Here is a 20,446-nt window from a genome sequence, read left to right on the forward strand (position 1 = left end):
TCCTTAATCCACCCCATTTCTCAGAAATCCACCGTAGTTTTCCCCAAATCCACCCCATTTTTCCCAAATCCACCATTTCCCCCAAAATCCACTTGGTTTTTCTCCCCAGATCTACCAAATTTTTCACAAATGCCCCAAGTTTTCCCCAAATTAATGATGCTTTTCCCAAATCCACCATAGTTCTCCCCCAAATCCACCTTGCTTTTCCCCAAAGCCACCATATTTTTCCCAAATTTCCTATTATCCCCAAATCCATCATATTTTCCCCAAATCCACCTTGTTTTTCTCTAAATCCAACACATTTTCCTTAATATACTTTGTTTTTCCCCAAATCCACCATTTTTCCCAAATCCACTATGTTTTTCCCCCAAATCCACCATGATTTTCCCAAATCTATCTTTTTTTTCACAAATCCCCTTTTTCCCCAAATCCACCCCATTTGCCCAAACCCACCACATTTTCCCCCAATCCCCTGTTTTCTCCCAAATCCACTGTATCTTCCCCAAATCCCCCATTTTACCCAAATCCACCATATTTTCCCAAAATCCACCATCCCCTAGACCCACCCAGTGCAGAATTCCAGCCCCCTAAATCCATGGAATCCTGGAGCAGGTTGGGTCAGACCCTGTTCCGGTCCCACCCCGGTGTCCCCCCATTCCCAGAGCCCCAGGATCACCCCAGACACACTCGGGGAAGATGATGACAGAGCCAGACGAGGTCAGGGCAGCCACAGGGACCTCCCGGGGCACCACCATGTCCAGGAGCTCTGGGATCTGCAGTGGAGGAGAGCAGGGATGGGACCTTCTCCATGGATTGGACCTTCTCCATGGGGATGAGGAACTCAGCATTAGAAGGCCCCAGAGATGGTGGGATCATCATGGATGAGGAACTCAGCATTGGAGGAGCCTCAAGATAGCTGGAGTTTCCTACCATGGATGAGGGCCTCAGCGATGGAAGACCCCAAAGATGAGAAACCCAACGTTGGAGGAGCCCAAAGAGGACCCCAAAGATGGTGGGACCTCCTTAACATGGATGAGGGAATGTTGGAGGAGCCCAAAGATGGTGGAATCTCCTCAACACGACCAAGGGACTTGAGGACCCCAAAGATGATGGGACCCCCTCGATTTGGATGAGGAACCCAACATCAAACGAGTCCAAAGATGGTGGGATCTTCTCCCCATGGATGAGGAACTCAGTGCTTCAGAAGCCCAAAGAGGACCTCAAGGATGTTTAGACTTTCTCCATGTGGATGGAGAGGTGGTGAAGCATTGCAAAAATGGTGGAATTTCCTAAACGTGGCCAAGAGACTTGAGGACCCCAAAGATGGTGGGATCTTCTCCCCATGGATGAGGGAATTTTGAAGGACTACCCCACTCCCCTCCCCCCATCCCCTCAAGCCCCTCACCTTGAACACTCCCTTCTGCAGGTTCTTCTTCCCAGTCACTGCCTCCAGGAAGCTGTGGTAGAACCTCATCTGGACCTTGCGCCGCTCCACCAGCAGGACTACGATGTCCCTCAGGGTCAGGGCCACATCCTCACCTGTCCCCAAGCACCGTGACAGGAGGGACATGGTGGTCTGGAGGGCACCCTCCACCCTGCACCGGGGCAGCCCCAGCGCTGTTGCCACAGCAAATGTCTGGAGGGGATCCAGCTTCCCTGGGAGGACACGCAAAATGGGGGTTGGGGTGTCTTTGAGGGGGTTTGGGGTTTTCTCATGGGGTTTTGGGAGTATCTCAAGGTTTTATGGGGTCTTGTTGTGGTTTTTGGGGTCTTCTTGGGGGTTTTGGGAGGCTCCTTGTGATTTTATGGGATTTTCTCATGCTTTTATGGAGCCTTCTCATAGGTTTTGAGGCCCTCTCATGTTTTTTTTGAGTCTTCTTGGGCATTTTGGGGTCTTCTTCTGGTTTTATGAGGTGTCCTTTTGAGTTTTGGATCTCCTTATGGATTTTTGGGATCTCCCTGTGGTTTTTTTTTTGATCTTGTAATGTATTTTTGTTTTCACAGCAGGTCTTTTTTGGGTCTCCTCATGTTTTATTTTGGGTTTCCTCATGATTTTTTGGTTTCTCCTCACATCTTTCAACCTCAAACTCTCCATTTCCCACCCCATTCCTCAACCCTCCCCCTCCAGCCATGTCCATCCCAAAATCCTCCCCTCTCACCAGGCAGGAATTCCCGGTCATCCGTCAAATTGTGCCCCTGGACCAAATTCCTGGCTGGGCAAAAAATCGGCCTCCGCGTTGTCACCTCCATGTCCCCAATCCGTGCCTGCCAGGGCACCACAGCCAGGGTACCGAGGGTCGGGATCCGCACCCCCTGCAACTGCAGTTTTTGGGGTTTGGGGATCTGCAGCCCCTGCAAGTGGAATTTTGGGATTTTGGGATCTGCACCCCCTTGAAGCAGAATTTTGGGATGAGCCAGAGGTGGCCTTGACCCCCAGGAGGGGACATGGGGGCAAGTCCAAGGTGACCTTTCTCTGCGGCAGGAGCTGGTCCAGGACAAAGTCAGCCACTGTATCCCAAATTTCCTTCCACTCTGGGAATTGAGGGAAACTGAGTCAGGATCCTGACAGATCCCGACATTCACAGGGGTCCAGGGGGTGCCAGTACCTTCAGGGGTGGTGGCTAAGGCCACCTCTGTCCAACCCCAGAGATTGACCTTGGTCCTCCTGGTGATGGGAGGGCAGAAGCTCATTCTGCACTCCCTCGGGATTTGGGATTGGGATGTGGAATCGGGATGTGGAGTCTGGGATGTCCCACCACCAGACTGGCTCCCACTGTGTCCCCAGGACACTCTGTGACACCACTGGTGATACCAGTGGTGGCACTGTGACCTCAAGGGGACCTCTGTGATGTCACGGTGACACCATAGGGACAGGGGCTGGGATATGGGGATGGGGGATGGAATATGGAATGGGGAACATGGAATGGGGGACATGGGGGCTGTGGGATGGGGGTTGTGGGGAGGGACATGGGGGGTGTGGGACAAATGAGATGGGACATGGAACTGAGGACAGGGGATGGGGGATATGGGGGATCTGGGATGGGAAACATGGAATTGGGACAGGGGGATATGGGGGGTGGGGGATGGAGGATGTGGGATGTGGAAGAAGAGGGACACAGGGGAACAGACATGGAAGGGGAGATGTGGGATGGGGGCATGGAATGGCAGACAAGGGGCATGTGGGAGATGGGACATGGAATGGGGACATGGGGGATGGAGATGGGACATGGAATGGGGACATGGGGGATGGAGATGGGACATGGAATGGGGACCACAGGACGGGGACAGGGAATGGGGAACATGGGGGATATGGGGGACATGGAATGGGGGAATAGGATGAGGGACGTGGGTGACTTGGGGGATGTGGGAGATGAAATGGTGGACATGGAGTGGGGACTTGGGGGATGTGGGATGGATGACAAGGGACACATGGGGAACATGTGGAACATGGGAAAAATGGGATGGGGACATGGAATGAAGACATGGAAAGTGGATGTGTTGTGGTTTGACCCTGGCCAAATGCCAGGCACCCATGACATCTACTCACTTGCTCTCCCCTGCCACAGCTGGGCAGAGGAGAGGAAAAAAAGTGAATACACACAGGGCTCATGAGTTGAGATAAGGACTGGGAGATGCTCCAAGGACAGAACAGGCTCCTCTTAAAGTTACAAAGTGAAATTTATTGCTAACAGAGTCAGAGGGAAGACAATGAGAAGTAAAAAAAAACCCTCAAATACACTGTTTCCCTGCTCACCCCCTCCCTCCTCCCCACCAGCAGCACAGGGGGACAGAGTATGGGGGTTTGGTCAGTTCATCACTGAGATCTTCTTCCATTGCTCAGGGGGAGAAGTTTTTTCCTCTGTGTAGCCATGGGGTTCCTCCCACAGGAGGCAGCTCTCTGTGAACTCCTCCAGAAGCAGCAGCCCACCTGAACCTGCTGCAATATGAGCTCCTCCCACGGGCAGACAGTCCTCCCAAAACTGCTGCAGCCTTGGTCCCTCCTCCACAGGGTGCAGCCCTCCGAGGCCAGGCTGTTCCATCTCAGGAGCAAAGCCTCTCTCTCCACTGGGACTCCCAGTGGATCACAGCCTCCTCCAGGCATCCACCTGCTCCTCTGGCGTGGGCACCTCCCCACGGGCTGTGGGTGGATCTCTGCACCCCTGTGGACTCCATGGGCTGCAGGGGGACAACCTGCTCCCCTCATGGTCTTCACCACAGCTAGCAGAGGATTGTCAGCTCCGGTGCCTGGAGCACCTCCTCCCCCACCTTCTCCACTGAGACCTTGGCGTCTCCATGTTGTTTTCCCCTCACATATTCTCACCCTCTCCTCTTTGTCTGGCTAAAAAGAAGGTGTGCTCACATTGTTTTGATTTCCTCTTAAATATGTTTTCACAGAGGTGTAACAAACCTCTCTAATTGGCCCAGCCTTGGCCAGCAGCATGTCCATCATCTTCAGAGCCATCAGAGATTGGTTCTACTGGACACGGTGAAAGCTTCCAGAACATTCACACAGAACACACAGGAGCTATCTATGTGCTTCCCCCCCACCCACTAGATAAAACTGGGCTAAGCAAAACCGACTCATGAACACAGGGGTGCATTTGCTCCCAGCCCTTCAGCCACTTCTTCAGACCTACCACAACAGCCTTTAAGGTTTTAAATTTCCCCTGGATGCTAAAGATACCTTGCTGAAGTTCTGGGCTAAGCAAAACCAACACACTCTGCAGTGTCACAATGGTCTCAGTGATTCTATGAGGCCTTGTAGTATCTTAATGGACTCCACAATTCAGTGGGGACCTGCAGTGTCACAAAGGTCTCCATGATTCCATGAGGTCCTGAAGTGTCACAGTGGTCTCCTTGGTTCCATGAGGCTGTGCAATGTCACTTTTGCCCCTTGGATCCATGCAGCCCCCAGTGTCACAACAGCCCCTTGGTACCATGACCTGGTTTTTGGTGGCAGGGGGGCCACAGAGGTGGCTTCTGTGAGAAGCTGCTGGAAGCTTCCACCATGTTGGGCAGAGCCAATCCCTGGTGGCTCCAAAGGTGGACATGCCACTGGCCAAGGCTGGGCCAATTACAAATGGTGGTAATGCCTCTGTGGTAACAGATTTAAGGAGAAAGAAATAACCAAGAAGTTGTTGCACAGTTGTAATTGTGACCAGAGAAGAGAGGAGTGAGAACATGTGAGGAGAACAGCTCTGCAGACACCAAGGTCAGTGAAGGAGGAGGGGAGGAGCTGCACCAGGCACTGGAACTGGGATTCCTCTGCAGCCCTTGGTGAAGACCATGGTGAAGCAGCTGTGTCCCTGCAGCTCCTGGAGATCCATGGGGATGCAGAGATCCATCCACAGCCCCTGGAGATCCATGGGGATGCAGAGATCCACCTGCAGCTCCTGGAGATCCATGGGGATGCAGAGATCCACCTGCAGCCCATGGAGGAGGAGCCCAGGCCGGAGCAGGGGGATGCCTGGGAGGAGGCTGTGACCCCTGCAGAGAGGGGCTCTGCTGCCCAGCTGGAGCAGCCTGTCCTTGAAGGACTGACCCCGTAGGAGAGTGACCCACGCTGCAGCAGCTTTGGGGGACTGTTGCCCGTGGCATGGACTCACATTGCAGCAGTTCACAGGGAGCTGCTGCTGGTGAGATGAACTCACACTGGAGAAGTTCCTGGAGAACTCTCCCGTGGGAGGAACCCCACAGTGCAGCAGGGGAACAACTCCTCTCCCTGAGCAGTGGGAGAAATCTCAGATGATGAACTGACCAGAACTGACCATTCCTGTCTCCCTGCTCTTCTGGGGGAGCAGATAGAGCTGGGCAGGAGGGAGAGGTTGGGGAAAGGCACTTTTAAGGTTTTATTTTACTTTTCCTACTCTGATTTTGTCAGCAATAATTCAATTAATATCTCTAATTTGAGTCTGTTTTTCCCATGACCATATTTGATGAGGGATCTCTCCCTGTCCTTATCTCAACTCATGAACCCCTCGTTCTATTTCCTCTCCCCTGTGCAGCTGCAGAGGGGAGTGAGAGAGAGGCTTTGATGGGTGCCTGGCATCCAGCCAGCATCAACACACTACACCCTCTATCTTGTACATGTCACGTATACCTGAAAAATGTTTTGAAGAGAAAAACACATTTATTTTTGAAGAGAAAAACATATTTATTATGGCTTTCAACCTTTGAAAGGTAACCTGGAGTTCTTTTGTTTGGTTTTGTTACTTCAGGCTTCAGACCCATTAATTGCAGCCTAACTGAAGATGTGTTTCATGGCATGGAATAGATGAATCTACCACAGAGAATGAAGTGTCATGGTTTAAAATTAATCCTATTTGGTCTATGACTTGTGGTCCTTATAAACCCACTGTCCAAGGGCTGGGTTTGCAAGCTGGAGTATGAAGCACAGGAAGTTTCTCTGGATAATGCTGCACCCCCAACTCTCCAGATGCAGAAATGGGCCAGAATCCAGCATTTTGAGTGTGATTTTGGGCTCCTGGCCTTGCCCCAAAGGAGAGACAGGATTTTGCCTGCAGTGTCTGCCTGGAGCAGACAGAACAGGTGGGAAGTGTTTGCAGAGCCCCTGGGAGGGAATATTGGGGTTCCTGTCAGCAGGATCCTTGTGCAGCTCAGGCTGGGTGGGCAGCAGTTCCATCTGCAGCTTCCATGTGCTGCTCCAGCTGCTGCTGCTGGGGACTCTGAGGGAAGAGGCCATGGGAGGGATGGAAATGCTGCATGGACAGCACCACGTCAATCCTTGCAAAAAGCCTTTCCAGTTTTCCCTTGGATCTGAGATTCCAGGGCCCAGAGCTGGGCTTCAGAGTTCTACTGATTTTTATTTTTCAGGTTTTTGAGCAGAGCTCTGAATTGGGCATCTCTTGTCATTTTTGCTGCTCTTCTGACCTGAAAAAGGATCTGTGCTCCTGTGAGCCAAAACCTGAAGGGTGGTTGGCAACCATGGAATCCTCTGGGAAAGCACTTGATTGACTTCAGTGCCCTGACTGGAAAGCTCAGCCTGAGGAAAGAACTGTTCCAGCTGCCTCTGTGTGTGTCCAGTTCCTCACAGCTGAGTCCCTGAACACACACGCTGGTTTTTAGGGGTTTATCTTCCCCTTCTGTTTGCCTGGCAATGGTTATGGGGCCCTTTAGAGCAACATCTGACCAGCTCCTGCCCCCATCCTGTTTTATTCTCTCTTCTTTGGAGTTGACCTACTGGGTTTGACATGGAAATTGGTGGTGTCTCCCTGTTCTGCCCTCCACCATCAATTGTAACTTGTAATAAACAGTGAAAATTGCCTCGTTTATGTGGTGGGGAGGACATGAGTGGAGAAAGTTAACAGGGTTTGTTTTCATGGGCCTTGTGGCAGTGAAGAAAAATGAGGTTTGTCATTTTGGTGTGATGCTGTGTATTGGGATTTGTTGGGATTATTTTGTGTTGTTGTTGTTACTATTTATTAGTATTACTTATTAGTATTATACTTGTAAATACTACATTATTAATCGTGACTGGATGTCTGTCAGAGGCTAAAATAGTTCATGCCTCAAACATTGATATAAAATTGTGCTCATTAAAACAAAAAGTGCACAAAGAAGCCATAACCAAAGAAGCATCCCTGAAGATACCTGACTGGGACTTTGGACTGAGAGTCAAACTGCTGAGATTAGATAAAGGGAAACCTATTGTTCATTCATCTCAGGCTGAGGGAAAGGAATGCATCCACAAAGGCCAAAGCCACCAGCTGTGCTGAGAATCATCCCTGGCTGAGTATTGGGGTGGGCGAGAGCACAGCTTGCAGAAGCCAGGTTTGCACAGACTTTTCCCCCTAGCCGAGAGGGAGGGGGGAGAAGGTTTGGGGTGTGTGGTGTAACCTCTGGTCAGAGGCAATGAACACCCATCCATCCTCTGTCACACAAACTGCCCAGCTGTGGAACCCCCAACTCCACAGATCACATCCACAGGACTTTCACGTGAGAGGAGCTGAGGAGAAGTCACAATCCATCAAAGACCCCCAAATGCTAGGCCTTGCACCACAGGAGTGCAGGTGATGCAAGCAGAGTCTGCTGCTAGAGACTGTCCCCTCCCCTGGGGGGACATGCCTGGACATTGCCCCTGGCCTGAGTGTATATTAACCCATGGGAATCTGTGCTTTCTGGGGGGACCATCACCAGCAAGAAGACCAGCTGGAGAGGATCAATGCAACATTGTTGGGATCCACGGATGGTGATATTTTCTTTATTCTATCTCTGTCACCCTCTTTCTGTCCCCCCCCCACCTCTTTTCCTACTTTACCTTTTCTCTCTTTTCCTCTCTCTTTCTCATATTTACAATCAAATAAAACCCATGCTATTGACTGGCATATGGTCTTGTTTGCACCTTAATTCAGGCAGAGGTATTTCCAAAGAACCTGAATAACTGGATCTTAACAAGGCCTCGTGAAACTAAGAGAACCATAGTGACACTGCATGGCACCATAGAGCCAAGGAGCCATTGTGAGACTGTGAGGCTAAATGGAACCAAAGAGTTAATTCTGACACAGCCAGGCCTTACATAACCAAGGGGACATTGTTATACTGCAGGGACTCCTGGAACTTGGGGAAGAGTTGTGACACTGTGGTGCCTCAGGGAACCAATGGGCCATTATGATCCTGTGGGGCCTCATGTACCTCAGAGGCCACTGTGACACAGCAAGGCATTGTGAAACTAAGGGGACACTTGTGACAACGCGGGGCCACATGGAATCAAGAAGACCATTGTGACACAGCAGGATCTTGTGTAACCATGGGTCCATTGTAACACTGTGCAACCAAGGAGTCCATTGTGATACTCTGGGGCCTCATGGAATCAAGAACATCATTGTGACACTGTGTGACCTTCTGGGCAAAAGGAGTCAATTGTGACACTGTGGGACCTCATGTAAAGATGGGACCATTGTGACATTTGAGGGCTTCATGGAACAGAGGGGCAAATGTTACTCTGTGGGGCCTCATGGAACCATGGAGATCACTGTGACACTGCAGGACCTCATAAAACCAAAGGGTCATTGCTACACTGTGGGGACTCATGGAATGAAGGAAACAATTTTGACACTGTGGTGCCCCATGGGACCAATTGGCCATTTTGGCCTTATGGAACCAATGAGACCATTGCTGCAGTGTGGGACCTCAGGGAACCAAGGGGCCTTTGTGACATTTTGGAGCCCCATGGAAACCTGGAGACCACTGTGACACTCTAGAGCCTCATGGAACCATGCTGACAGCAGGTGGGCTGCAAGTCTGAATCTGCTGGAGGGCAGGAGGGCTCTGCAGAGGGACCTGGACAGGCTGGATCCCGGGGCCAAATCCAACCATATGAGGTTTAACAAGACCAAGTGCCAGGTCCTGCACTTTGGCCACAACAACCCCTGCAGCACTACAGGCTGGGGACAGAGTGGCTGGACAGTGGCCAGGCAGAAAGGGACCTGGGGGCACTGATGGACAGCAGGCTGGACATGAGCCAGCAGTGTGCCCAGGTGGCCAAGGAGGCCAATGGCACCTGGCCTGGACCAGGAATGGTGTGGCCAGCAGGAGCAGGGCAGTGATTCTTCCCCTGTACTCGGCACTGGTGAGGCCTCACCTGGAGTGCTGTGTCCAGTTCTGGGCCCCCAGTTTAGGAAGGACATTGAGGGGCTGGAGTGTGTCCAGAGAAGGGCAACAAGGCTGGGGAAGGGTCTGGAACACAAGTGCTGTGAGGAGTGGCTGAGTTTGGAGCTGGGGTTGTTTATCCTGGAGAAGAGGAGGCTCAGGGCAGACAAGGTGGTGTTAGGTCACAGGTTGGACTTGATGATCTCAAAGGACTTTTCCAACCTCCTTGATTCTGTGATTCTCTGAAAGCACCCTTGAAGCAGCTGCAGGATGAGCCCTGGGCCTCCTCTTCAGAAGGTCCAACAGCCCATGGCCCTCAGCTTCTCCCCACAGGCCCCAAAGCCCATCCTGTCAGTCCTGCAGAGCCTCTCCAGCTCCTCCTCACTGCCCCACAACAGGGAGCCTCACAGCCACACACAGCAGTCCAGATGTGTCCCCCTGGCCTGTGCTGCCTCTGGCGAGGGAACAGCACGAGGCACTGCAGGACCCTGCAGACAATTCATGAAGCACTTGTAGGATGATCCTGCTCACCAAGGGATGTTCCCATGGTGCCAAGTCAGGAATTGAAATGGGGAGTGGGGCCAGAGAGGAAAGGGCAAACAGGGATGGGCTGTTTGCAGGGCAGGCGACAGGGATGGGCAATGGGAAGAAATCTGGAGCAGGAGAGAGGAAAGAAAGCAAAGGTGAAGCAAAGGAAATGCTCAGGGCTGTTTGGGGGTGGCTGCCAGGCAGCCCTGGCTCTGAGCAACAACGTCTGCAGTGGGACAGGAAACTCACAGCTCATGGGAACAAACTTTCTGGCTGACTTCAGAGGTCACAACAAAGCTGAGTGGTTTCCCTCCCATCCCCAGCCCTTGCTGGCCCCCAGGGCTGATGGTGTTTGTTCTCACTCAGGTTCATCTCCCCACACCAACAGCATGGGGTGCTCACGCCTGCTGTGTGCAATGCAAACAGGGCTCCTGAGCCAGTGCTGCCGTGTCTCTGCCTGGAAGGATCAAGCAGCTCTGGGAGCTGGGGGAGAGGCCAGGGCTGCCAAGGGGGGATGTTGTTGGCAGCTCCATGAGGACGCTCTGGGACGCTGCCCTGGGCTGTCCAGCGCAGTGGGGATGGATCAGCCCCTGCTCTGCTGCTCCTTCCCGGCTCCCCCAGGGACCTTGCAGAGCCCCAGCCATGCTGTTTGCCCCCAGCCTGCCCACGGCCACCCTGCAGCTGCTCACGGGGGTTTTCTCTGCTCAGCATTGGCCTAGGCGTGTTCTGGAGAGAGCCTGGGCAAGGAGCCTCGAGCCCCCAGGCCCTGCCCTGAGGCGTCAGCTGTGCCCCAGCAGTGCCCATGGCCTGTCCCTGCTGCAGCCCAGGCACTGCCACCCCCAGCACTGGCAGCGACCCCGAGAGCACTCAGGCCCTACAGCAACACGAGGGGCAGCAGGGCAGCGGGGCAGTGGCACGGGAGCAGCACTGGCAACACCAAGTGCTGCTGCTCCTTGGCACAGCTGCTGTGCCACCCCTGATCTGCCCCAGCTCTGCACACAGACATTGCTGCTGCAGCTCCACTGAAGGGAACAAAGGAGGATCGCTGGTGGAAACTTTGCTGGGAGATTCTTTAGTTTGTTTAAAGCCACCAAGAGCACAGCTCCTCACTGACAAAGACTGTGGCCACAGCAAAGGTACAGAGAAATGAAATGAGAAATGGCACAAAGAATGACCTTTATTTCTGGACATTAAAAAACTAAAAGAAATGGAAAAAAACCCACAACCAAACCAACAAGCACTATCAAAGATTATTCCTATAACAAGTGATTTGCAGGAACTGGCAAGCAATTTAATGTTTCTGAAAGTGTGCCTTCATCAGTCTCCACACTGCAGCCTTGAGCTCCTGGTTCCTCAGGCTATAGATGAGAGGGTTCAGTACTGGAGGCACCACTGAGTACAGAACTGACACTGCCAGATCCAGGGATGGGGAGGAGATGGAGGGAGGCTTCAGGTAGGCAAAAGTGGCAGTGCTGAGGAACAGGGCGACCACAGCCAGGTGAGGGAGGCACGTGGAAAAGGCTTTGTGCCGTCCCTGCTCAGAGGGGATCCTCAGCACAGCCCTGAAGATCTGCACATAGGAGAAAACTATGAACACAAAACAACCAAATACCAAACAGGCACTAACCACAATGAGCCCAAGTTCCCTGAGTTTGGAGTGTGAGCAGGAGAGCTTGAGGATGTGTGGGATTTCACAGAAGAACTGGCCCAGGGCATTGCCATGGCACAGGGGCAGGGAAAATGTATTGGCTGTGTGCACCAGTGAATAGAGAAAGCCGCTGGCCCAGGTAGCTGCTGCCATGTGGGCACAAGCTCTGCTGCTCAGGAGGGTCCCATAGTGCAGGGGTTTGCAGATGGACACATAGCGGTCATAGCTCATGATGGTTAGAAAGGCAAATTGTGCTGCAATGAAAAAGGCAAAGAAAAAGACCTGGGTGACACATCCTGCATAGGAGATGTCCCTGGTGTCCCAGAGGGAATTGTGCATGGCTTTGGGGACAGTGGTGCAGATGGAGCCCAGGTCAGTGAGGGCCAGGTTGAGCAGGAAGAAGAACATGGGGGTGTGCAGGCGGTGGTTCCAGGCTACAGCGCTGATGATGAGGCTGTTGGCCAGGAGGGCAGCCAGGGAGATGCCCAGGAAGAGGCAGAAGTGCAGGAGCTGCAGCTGCCGCGTGTCTGCGAATGGCAGGAGGAGGAAGTGGCTGATGGAGCTGCTGTTGGACATTTTAGTTTTTGGCCATGGGGACCTGTTCATGGAGAAAAGGACAGTGACAAGTCAGGGTAGACTTTCCTGAGCAATGTCCAAGCCCTTTCTCCCAGCCCTGCCCCTCCCACACTGTGCCACCCAATTTCCCTTTTCTCAGAGCTCTTCCTCCAGCCCCATGCCTGGAGCTCTGCTGAGATCTGGCCCTGTTGCTGTGACAAGCAGTGGCTGTGCCCATGCACACTGAGGAGTCAGTTCTGCTCTGCTCTGCAGCAGTGGGTCATGGGAATGGGGGACAGGGACCAGTCCTGGGTTGGACTTCATCAGACCAAATTGTGCCAGCCGGGAGCTGTTCCTGTGGCCCCAGGCTCCTTCCCTGCCAGTGCTGCCAGTGCCCAGCCCAGCCCCTGGGCCAGCTCTTTTCTGCAGCCCCTCGGGGCGGGAGGAATTATAGAGCAGCGGGAAGCTAGGCATGAGCTGGAGCTCTTAGCAGCCCTGGCCCACACAGCACCCTGTGCACAGCAGCAGGACCTGCCCTGGCAGGAGTCACTCCTTGCAGCCACAGCTCCACTCCACCCTCCATAGGGAGCTCCCAGGCAGGCTGAGAGCTGCCCCTGGCAGCTGGCAGATCCCCTGCCCTGGCAAAGAGCCCTCAGGGCTGCAGGAGCTGCTCTGCAGGACAGCCCTGGGCACCCCTGGCTGCACCCCCACCTTCCCAGCCTGCAGCCATCCCTGGCAGCAGGAGCTGTCCTGCCCTGTCCCTCTGACGGTGCCCAGGGCAGCCCCGCTCTGCAGCACATCCTCCCCCAAACCACAAACACCAGCAGAGCCATCCTTACAGTCATATCAGTGCTGTCATGTGTCAGCTTTAGGAGATCCCTGCAGCCAGAGACTTACTGTGTCAGAGGTTGTGAAGATTTCTCCATGAATAAGCTCAGAAATGTTCTTCCAGTTGCTTTATGTCTGTCTGCTTCACTCCTCTCAGGTACCTGCAGGCAGCACCCTCAGCCCTGCTGGGCTGGGAAAGAAACTGCTCCTCAGGAGAAATGTCTTTTTGAAGCTCTTCTTGGTTTCCAGGAGTTCCCTCTGCGCCAGGAGCCCAGCCCAGCTCAGCAGCACAGCAACAGCACAAGGACTGTAATGAGCCTCTTAGGGATTTAGAGTTGTTTAGATCAGACTAACTTCCTGAGAGAGTGTTCAAAAAACTTCTCAAAAACTTAAAGTAAGATTCAAACTTCCAAGCATCTCAAAGTTTCAATGTGTCCCACTGAGGGACACAACTAAGAAAGTATCCCCAGGTTCCAGGTAGAGCAGAGCATTGGAGGCAGTGATGACAGCTGGGGACAAAGAAGGCAAAGGTGTCTCTGATGCTGAGCAAACCTGGATGTGTTTCAGGAATGCAAAGGGCCAAGGCCTGAGCCCCAGCCCCTGGCAAGGCAGATCCTGTCCCTCCCTCAGTGCTCAGGGCTCTTCCCGGGGCACTAGCATGTGGGGATGTGCAATGCCAAGGGCAGGAGCATGGGGCAGCCCCTGCCAGGCTACTGGGCAGGGACAAGGAGGCAATGAGGCCCCAGGGCTGCAAGGGTCACTTGTGTCCTCCTCATGGCCTCAGGGCCAGGGACAGCAGCCATGGCCAAAGTGCTTCACAAGTTGGCTCTGTCAGGGCCTTGCAGCTCCTGCACATCCCTCTGCCCTCTCCAGCCCAGGCGGTCCTACGCTGTCCATGCCCTGCGCCTCTGTCCCTGCAGGCTGTCGTCATCCCCCGGCTGCCCCACCTCGCTGGCCCTTCCTTTGCTGACAGCTCTGCATCCTGCCTGCCTCTGCCTTGGCACACAGAGCCTTGGGCTTGATACCAGAAGGGTTAATTCAATTTTTACTGTGCCTGTGAACTTCTAGCAGGGAAACAAAGTATGCAAGGTCTGCTTTCCCAGAGAGGATATTTGGAAGAGAAAAAGAAAATATCTGGCTAAAGAGTGCAGTGATAGAAAAAACATGGACTGAATCTGGGAACTTGGGTGGGTTTTATGGTAATGGGTAAATTGTAATACACATGTAGCCACTGTAGATAAACACTTGTAGAATCATGAGTCCACGTAAGGTTAGGAGTTATCCCCTCTTGGACCTCAGATCTGAATAAATGATGCCCTTTTTAACACCAAATTAGTGTTAAGGAGTCTTCTTTGGATATTTGAGTGATTTGGTGACAGCAGGGCCACACAGAGCCAAGGAGTCAACTGTGACACTATGGAACCTCATAGAACCAAAGAGACCATTGTGTCAGTGTGTGACACCATGGAACCAACTGTCCATTGTGACACTGCAGATCCAAGGAGACCATTATGACACTGAGAAACTTTATGGAAGCAAAAAAAAGTACATTGTGACAGAGAAAAGCATCATGGAACCAAGGGTCCATTGTGACACTGTGGGGCTGCATGGAACCAAAAAGCCATTGTAACACATCAGGGCTGCATGGAACCAATGGTCCATGTTATACTGCAGATCCAAGGAGACCATGGTGACACTATGGAACCTCCTGGAATCATGGCTCCATTGGGACACATCAGGGCCTCACAGAACAAGGACTCCACTGTGACAGTGGGAAACCTCATGGAATCAAGGTGACCATGTTAGACTATAGAACCTCATGGAACAAAGGATCCATGGTGACACTGAGGATACAAGGAAACCATTGTGACACTGAGGAACCTCATGGAACCAAGCGTCCATTGTTACACTGGGGAGCCCTGTGGAACCAAGGGGACCATAGTGACACTGTGGTTCTCCATGGAACAAAGGGGCCATTCTGATGCTGCTGGGCCTCATGGAACCAAGGGCACAATAGTGACACTGTGAGGCTCCAAGGGACCAAGGTGGCATTCTTACACTGCAGAACCAAGGAGACCATTGTGACACTATAGGGCATCATGGAACCAAGGGTTCATTGTGACACAGCAGGTACTCATGAAACCACAGAGGCCATTTTTACACTTTGAGGCCTTGCAGAACCAAAGAGCCATTGTGACACTGTGGGGCCTAATGGAACCAATGGAAGCTATTGTGACACTGCAGGGACTCGTGGAATCATGGAGACTATTGTGACACTGCAGGTTTCATTGAACCAAGGTGTCCATTGTGACACTACCAGACCTCATGGAAGCAAAGAACTATTGTGACACTATGAGGCCATGTTGGGCCAAGGGGCAATTGTGGCACTGTGTGGCACCATGGAAACGAAGGAGACCACTGTGACACTCTGGGGCCTCATAGAACCAATGGGGCCATTTAGACATTGCAGGGCCTCATGGAACCAAGGAGAGCATTGTGACACTGCACAGCTGCACAGAATCAAGGAAACACTGTGTCACCGTGGAGCCCAATGGAACCAAGTGATGTCCTGTTGCACTGTTGGGCCCATGGAACCAAGGAGCCATTGTGACAGTGTAGGGTGTCATGGAACTAAGGGGCCACTGGGACACTGTGGGGGTTGATGGAAACAAGGAATCCATTGTGACTTGTAGGGACCCCATGGAACCAATGATCCACTGGGATAATGTGGAGCCAAGCAGTCCATTGTAATACTGTAGAGCCTCATGGAATCAAGGAAATCATTGTGACACTACAGAGCCCCGTGGAGCCAAAAGGCCATTGTGACACTCATGGAACAATGGAATCCACTGTGACACTGTGGGGCTTTATGGAATGAAGGAGACCATTGTGACACTGCAGAGTGCCATGGAACCAACAGAAACAATTGTGACACTTCAGGGCCTTGTGGAAGCAAGGGGATCATTGTGACACTCTGAGGCCTTGAATAGCCAAGGGCCAGTGTGGCACTGCAGGGCTTCATGGAACCAAGGGGCCATTTTGACACTGTGGAACCAAGGAGACCATTGGGACACTGTGGGGCCAGACTGAACTGAGGAGAATATTGTGACACAGCAAGACCTTATGGAAACAAGGATCCATTGTGACAGCTGGGGTCTCATGTCACCAGGAGTCCAGCTGTGACACTGCGAAGCCAAGGAGGTCATTGTGACACTACAGGGCCCATGGAACCAAGGTGACCATTGTGACCCTAGGGGCATCATGGAACCAAGGGGCCATTGTGACACTGGTACCAAAAAATCAGTTAAAAATAACAGAAACTCCTTAACACCAATGTAGCATTTGGAAGCAGCATTCTTGATTTGGCCAGATGCACAAGGGGATATCTCCTCTGACATACCATGCATGCTGAGTGCAGGAAAGTTCCTGTTTACAAACTGTATTTTAGATACATATTCATTGATTGTCCCAGAAAAAACATACATAGGATAATAATATCCCCAAAATCATTAACATATTTTCCCTCCCATTTACCAATGCATTTTTCTGCCCTTGGGGGTCACTTTGGTGGTCCCTGGTGGTTGGTGACCCCAAAGTCACACCGACTGCCTGGTGAACTGGTAAAAATTGCCACAACTGGAGCTGGTCACTTTCCAGTTCTTCTTGCACTATGGACATTGTGCAGATCCATGGGCCAGTGGTTTCTGAAGAACAAGCAATGTGTGAGCTCCCCAGGTGCTGATGATTTTTCATCTGGTAACATCTTCCTTGTTACAGAAGGTGAAACTATAATATATTTTCTGTTTGTAACCCACCATCCCTCTTGATTCATAGTGCCTTTTAATGTATTTGCTAAACAGTGATTTTTGCAGGGTCCCACTCACCTCCTACTCGATTTGGGGGGTCCCACTCCATCTTACCCCCCCATCTCCCCATTCCCATCTCCCCCATTCCCATCCTCTGCTCGCCCCGTAGCTCCTCATCCTGCAGCCTGGGGTGCTCCCAGCACCACCAGTGCCACCAGTACAGCCCAGCTATCCCCACTCACCCCATCCCCAGCGCCGGGCAGTGCCCACAGCCCCAAAGCAGCCTTGCTGTGCCCTGGGTGTCCCCAAAGCAGCCTTGCTGTGCCCTGGGTGTCCCCAAAGCAGCCTCACCCCGGGCGCCACTGGCAGCACCAGTCCAGAGCAGTGTGGAGCTCGGGGGACATCAGCCGTGCCGGGCAGGGCCGAGCCCCGCGGGAATTCCCTTGGAGCTTTCCTGAGCACAGAGACCTGAGAGACCTTTCCAGGACAGACTCAGGCCAAGGAGCCCTTGAGTCCCTCAGCCCCACATCGGTGTCTGCTGGAACTCAATCCCCCTCCCCATCCCACAGCAGCTCTGCATTTCCCTCCTCCAGCCTTGGTCTCCAGCACAGCCATGGAGGCTCTTTTGGCTCTGCACTTTTCCTGCAGCCACCAAGGCCAGCTGAGCTCTGCCTTTCCCACACTCAGCCCTGCCCAGCACAGGCAATGCCCAGCAATTCCCTGTCTGCTGCTGGCCTTGCTGTCACCTCCGGCAGCAGCTCCGTGGCCCCTTTGTGCCCCGCTGCCCCAGCCATGGTGCCACAGCCCCCTGTGCAGCCCAGCCCAGGCCAGGAGCATTCCGGGTGGGAACAGCCCCTGTGCCGTGGTGCCCAAAGAAGCCCCTGGGGCTCTGTGCCCCCATGGCCTTCCTGCTGGGCAGCCTCTCCAAGCTCCTGCACAGCCCGTGGCACCTGTGGGCCTTCCCAGCCAGCCCTGCCCCAGGCTCTGCCAGGCTCGGGGCCAGCAGAGAGGCCGGGCAGGGCTGGCCATTGCTGGGAACAGGCCCGGAGCCCCGCAGCAGGATGGAGCTGGGGCACAGCCAGACTCACCCGCCAACCTGGGCTGAGCAGCCAGGGCTGGCAACGGCTCGGGACATAGGCTGGGGCTGACAAATGTCCTGGGCCCCCTCCCTGCTCTGTCCGTGCCACCAAGGGCACAGAGCAGCCTCCTCTCTCGGCCACTTGCCTGTTTTCCATGCCTTCCCCAGGCCCTGGCTCTGCCCCACAAGCCCTGGGCTCAGTCCTGCCCCTGCACGCTCACACAGGCTGAGATGGATACTGATGGTTTCTCTGGCAGCTTCTCTCAGCCCAGCCCAGCTCCCTCCAAGCTCTGCCAGCTGCCCTGAGCTCTCTGCAGCACCAAGGGCCTCTCCCCAGCACAGCCGAGCCACCTCTGGCCCCACAGCCCTGCTCAGGCCAGGCTGCTCTGGGCAGTGGCCCCACGGCCTCAGCCCCTCTGAAGGGCACAGCAGCAGCTGGAGCTGCCAGAGGACTCAGCCCCAGCCATGGGGGAACGGGCTTGGCCAAAGGAAAAGGAGGCCCCCTCTTGATGCCTGATGATTTTTACCTTTTATTTTTTATATTCCCTTTTATATATTTTTATGCCTTTCATATACCTTTATATACCTCTATCCCCTTTACTGACACACTTGTAATTTTTGTAGTCTGATGTTCTTCCTTAGATTTAAGGTTCTGCAAGGCAGAAAGATCAAACACAAACAGTAAAAGGCCAGAGAGGCCTATGCTATCAAAAATTCTCTAGAACATATTTTGTAAACAGGGCCCTAGCCTCATTTGGGGGGGGGTGGGCAGGTCTTTAGATTAGAGGGACCTTACTTCTTTTATTACATTTCTTATTGGGGGATTTTAGACAGACATTCCTATTTGCAAAGTCTGCAAAAATTTTATCCACATTATACGGTGTGTGCATCTCAGCAGGTTCCACCTTGGAAGAGCTGTGCACCTAGGATTTTATTAAAACACCATGGTAAAACCATTTCATCCCTTTAATCATGTCGCCCTCATAATTCTAAGACCAACTGAAAGGCAGCACTGTGTGCCCTGCTCTCCTGTCCAGGAGATGCTGAGAGCTCTGCAGCCCCTCCTGCCATCCCATCTGCCCAGATCAGCACAACAGCCCTGGCCTTGTGGCCATCAGGAGCTGTTCCTGCTCCAGGCCCAGGGCTCATCCCAAAGCTGGGGCAGCCAGAAAGCTGTGCCCATTGCTGTTCATTCCTGCTCTGATGAGGATGCATCCTCAGCAACTTGGAGGCTCCCTGAGGAATTTTACTACTCCAGAGGCTTGTTCGGTCTTCAGCTCTTCACGTCAGGAATTCAGTGAGAAAGGCTCATTAACATTTCAAAACACACTAACAAGACAAGGCTCTGGAAATTATTTAATTAAGTCTTCAATTCTTTTGTGGTTAATTATAGAGATTTCAGAGGTGTATTCCAAGTGAGATAACCACATTTAAAGACAATGCAGAGCAAATTGATTTGTCCTTTTCAGATTTCTTTTCCTGTTTATAGGTTGGTATCCACAATTTCCAATTGATATTGATCCAGAGGACCTAATAATTCAGTCTGAATGGATATGAAAATTAAGACCCTTTATGCCTGACTATCAACTAGACTCTGTCCCTAACCCCCTCCCCATCATTTCCCTCCCTCAAACCCTGGGACTCAAAGCAGCTTTGTGCAAATCTCAGCTTCCTCCACTCCAGGCTGCACCTGCAGCTTCCAGCTCCTTGGCACAAACTCCCAGCTGCTTTCCTTGGAGAAGGAGCTGCCTGAGACACAGAGGGATGTTCATTTATTGTCAGCAAACTGAACCAAAGGAAGGCACAGCTCCATTTGAGAAACAAAAAATCTGCTGGATATTAAATCCACTTTCCACAGCAGACAGTCTCAGACCAATGGAAAACACGTTCTGTGCCCAGCACAGATCCCAAGATGCTCCCAAACCCTCCCTGCCCCAATTCTGTCCAGATTTGCTCTTTGCACACACGAGTCACACACTGAAGTCATGAGCTCCCTGCATGGCCAGAGGGAGGAAAAGAGAGAAAGTGGATGAAGAGCTCTCTTGGGCAGAGCTACAGCTGCACTAATCCCAATATTCTGGGGTCACAGGAATTTGATCCAACACCCTCTGCAGCATCTGTTCCCTGGGGGTCCTGGTTCTGGGCTTGGGGTTCTGTGCTTGTTCTCAACAGGGGGTCCTGGCTGTGAGCTCTGAATCCCAACAATGGCTCAGGGTCCTTGCTTTGGGCACGAGGTCCTCCAGCACCCACCAGTGCCTGGGGGATGTGGATTCTCTTACCTGGCTCACCTGGAGCTGCTTGTGGCCATCCCACAGTGGGCACAGGGCACCCCAGCATGCCCAGATGGGGTCACTGTGTCCCCTGGGGGGGACATGCCTCAGGGACAGAGCCAGG

At 52.8% G+C, this 20,446-nt stretch overlaps 1 protein-coding gene across 1 annotated transcript; it reads right to left on the minus strand.

The window, feature by feature from the left end:
* Positions 1-11,428: 11,428 nt before the first annotated feature.
* LOC146422007 (olfactory receptor 14I1-like) lies at positions 11,429-12,361 on the minus strand. Its single transcript, XM_085046909.1, has one exon. The coding sequence runs from the start codon at positions 12,359-12,361 to the stop codon at positions 11,429-11,431; it is 933 nt and encodes a 310-aa protein (XP_084903035.1).
* Between the last annotated feature and the right edge of the window lie 8,085 nt (positions 12,362-20,446).

The sequence above is a fragment of the Lichenostomus cassidix genome, unplaced genomic scaffold (genome assembly GCF_008360975.1).
Source record: "Lichenostomus cassidix isolate B80296 unplaced genomic scaffold, HeHo_3.0 HiC_scaffold_46, whole genome shotgun sequence".
Taxonomy (NCBI): Eukaryota; Metazoa; Chordata; class Aves; order Passeriformes; family Meliphagidae; genus Lichenostomus; species Lichenostomus cassidix.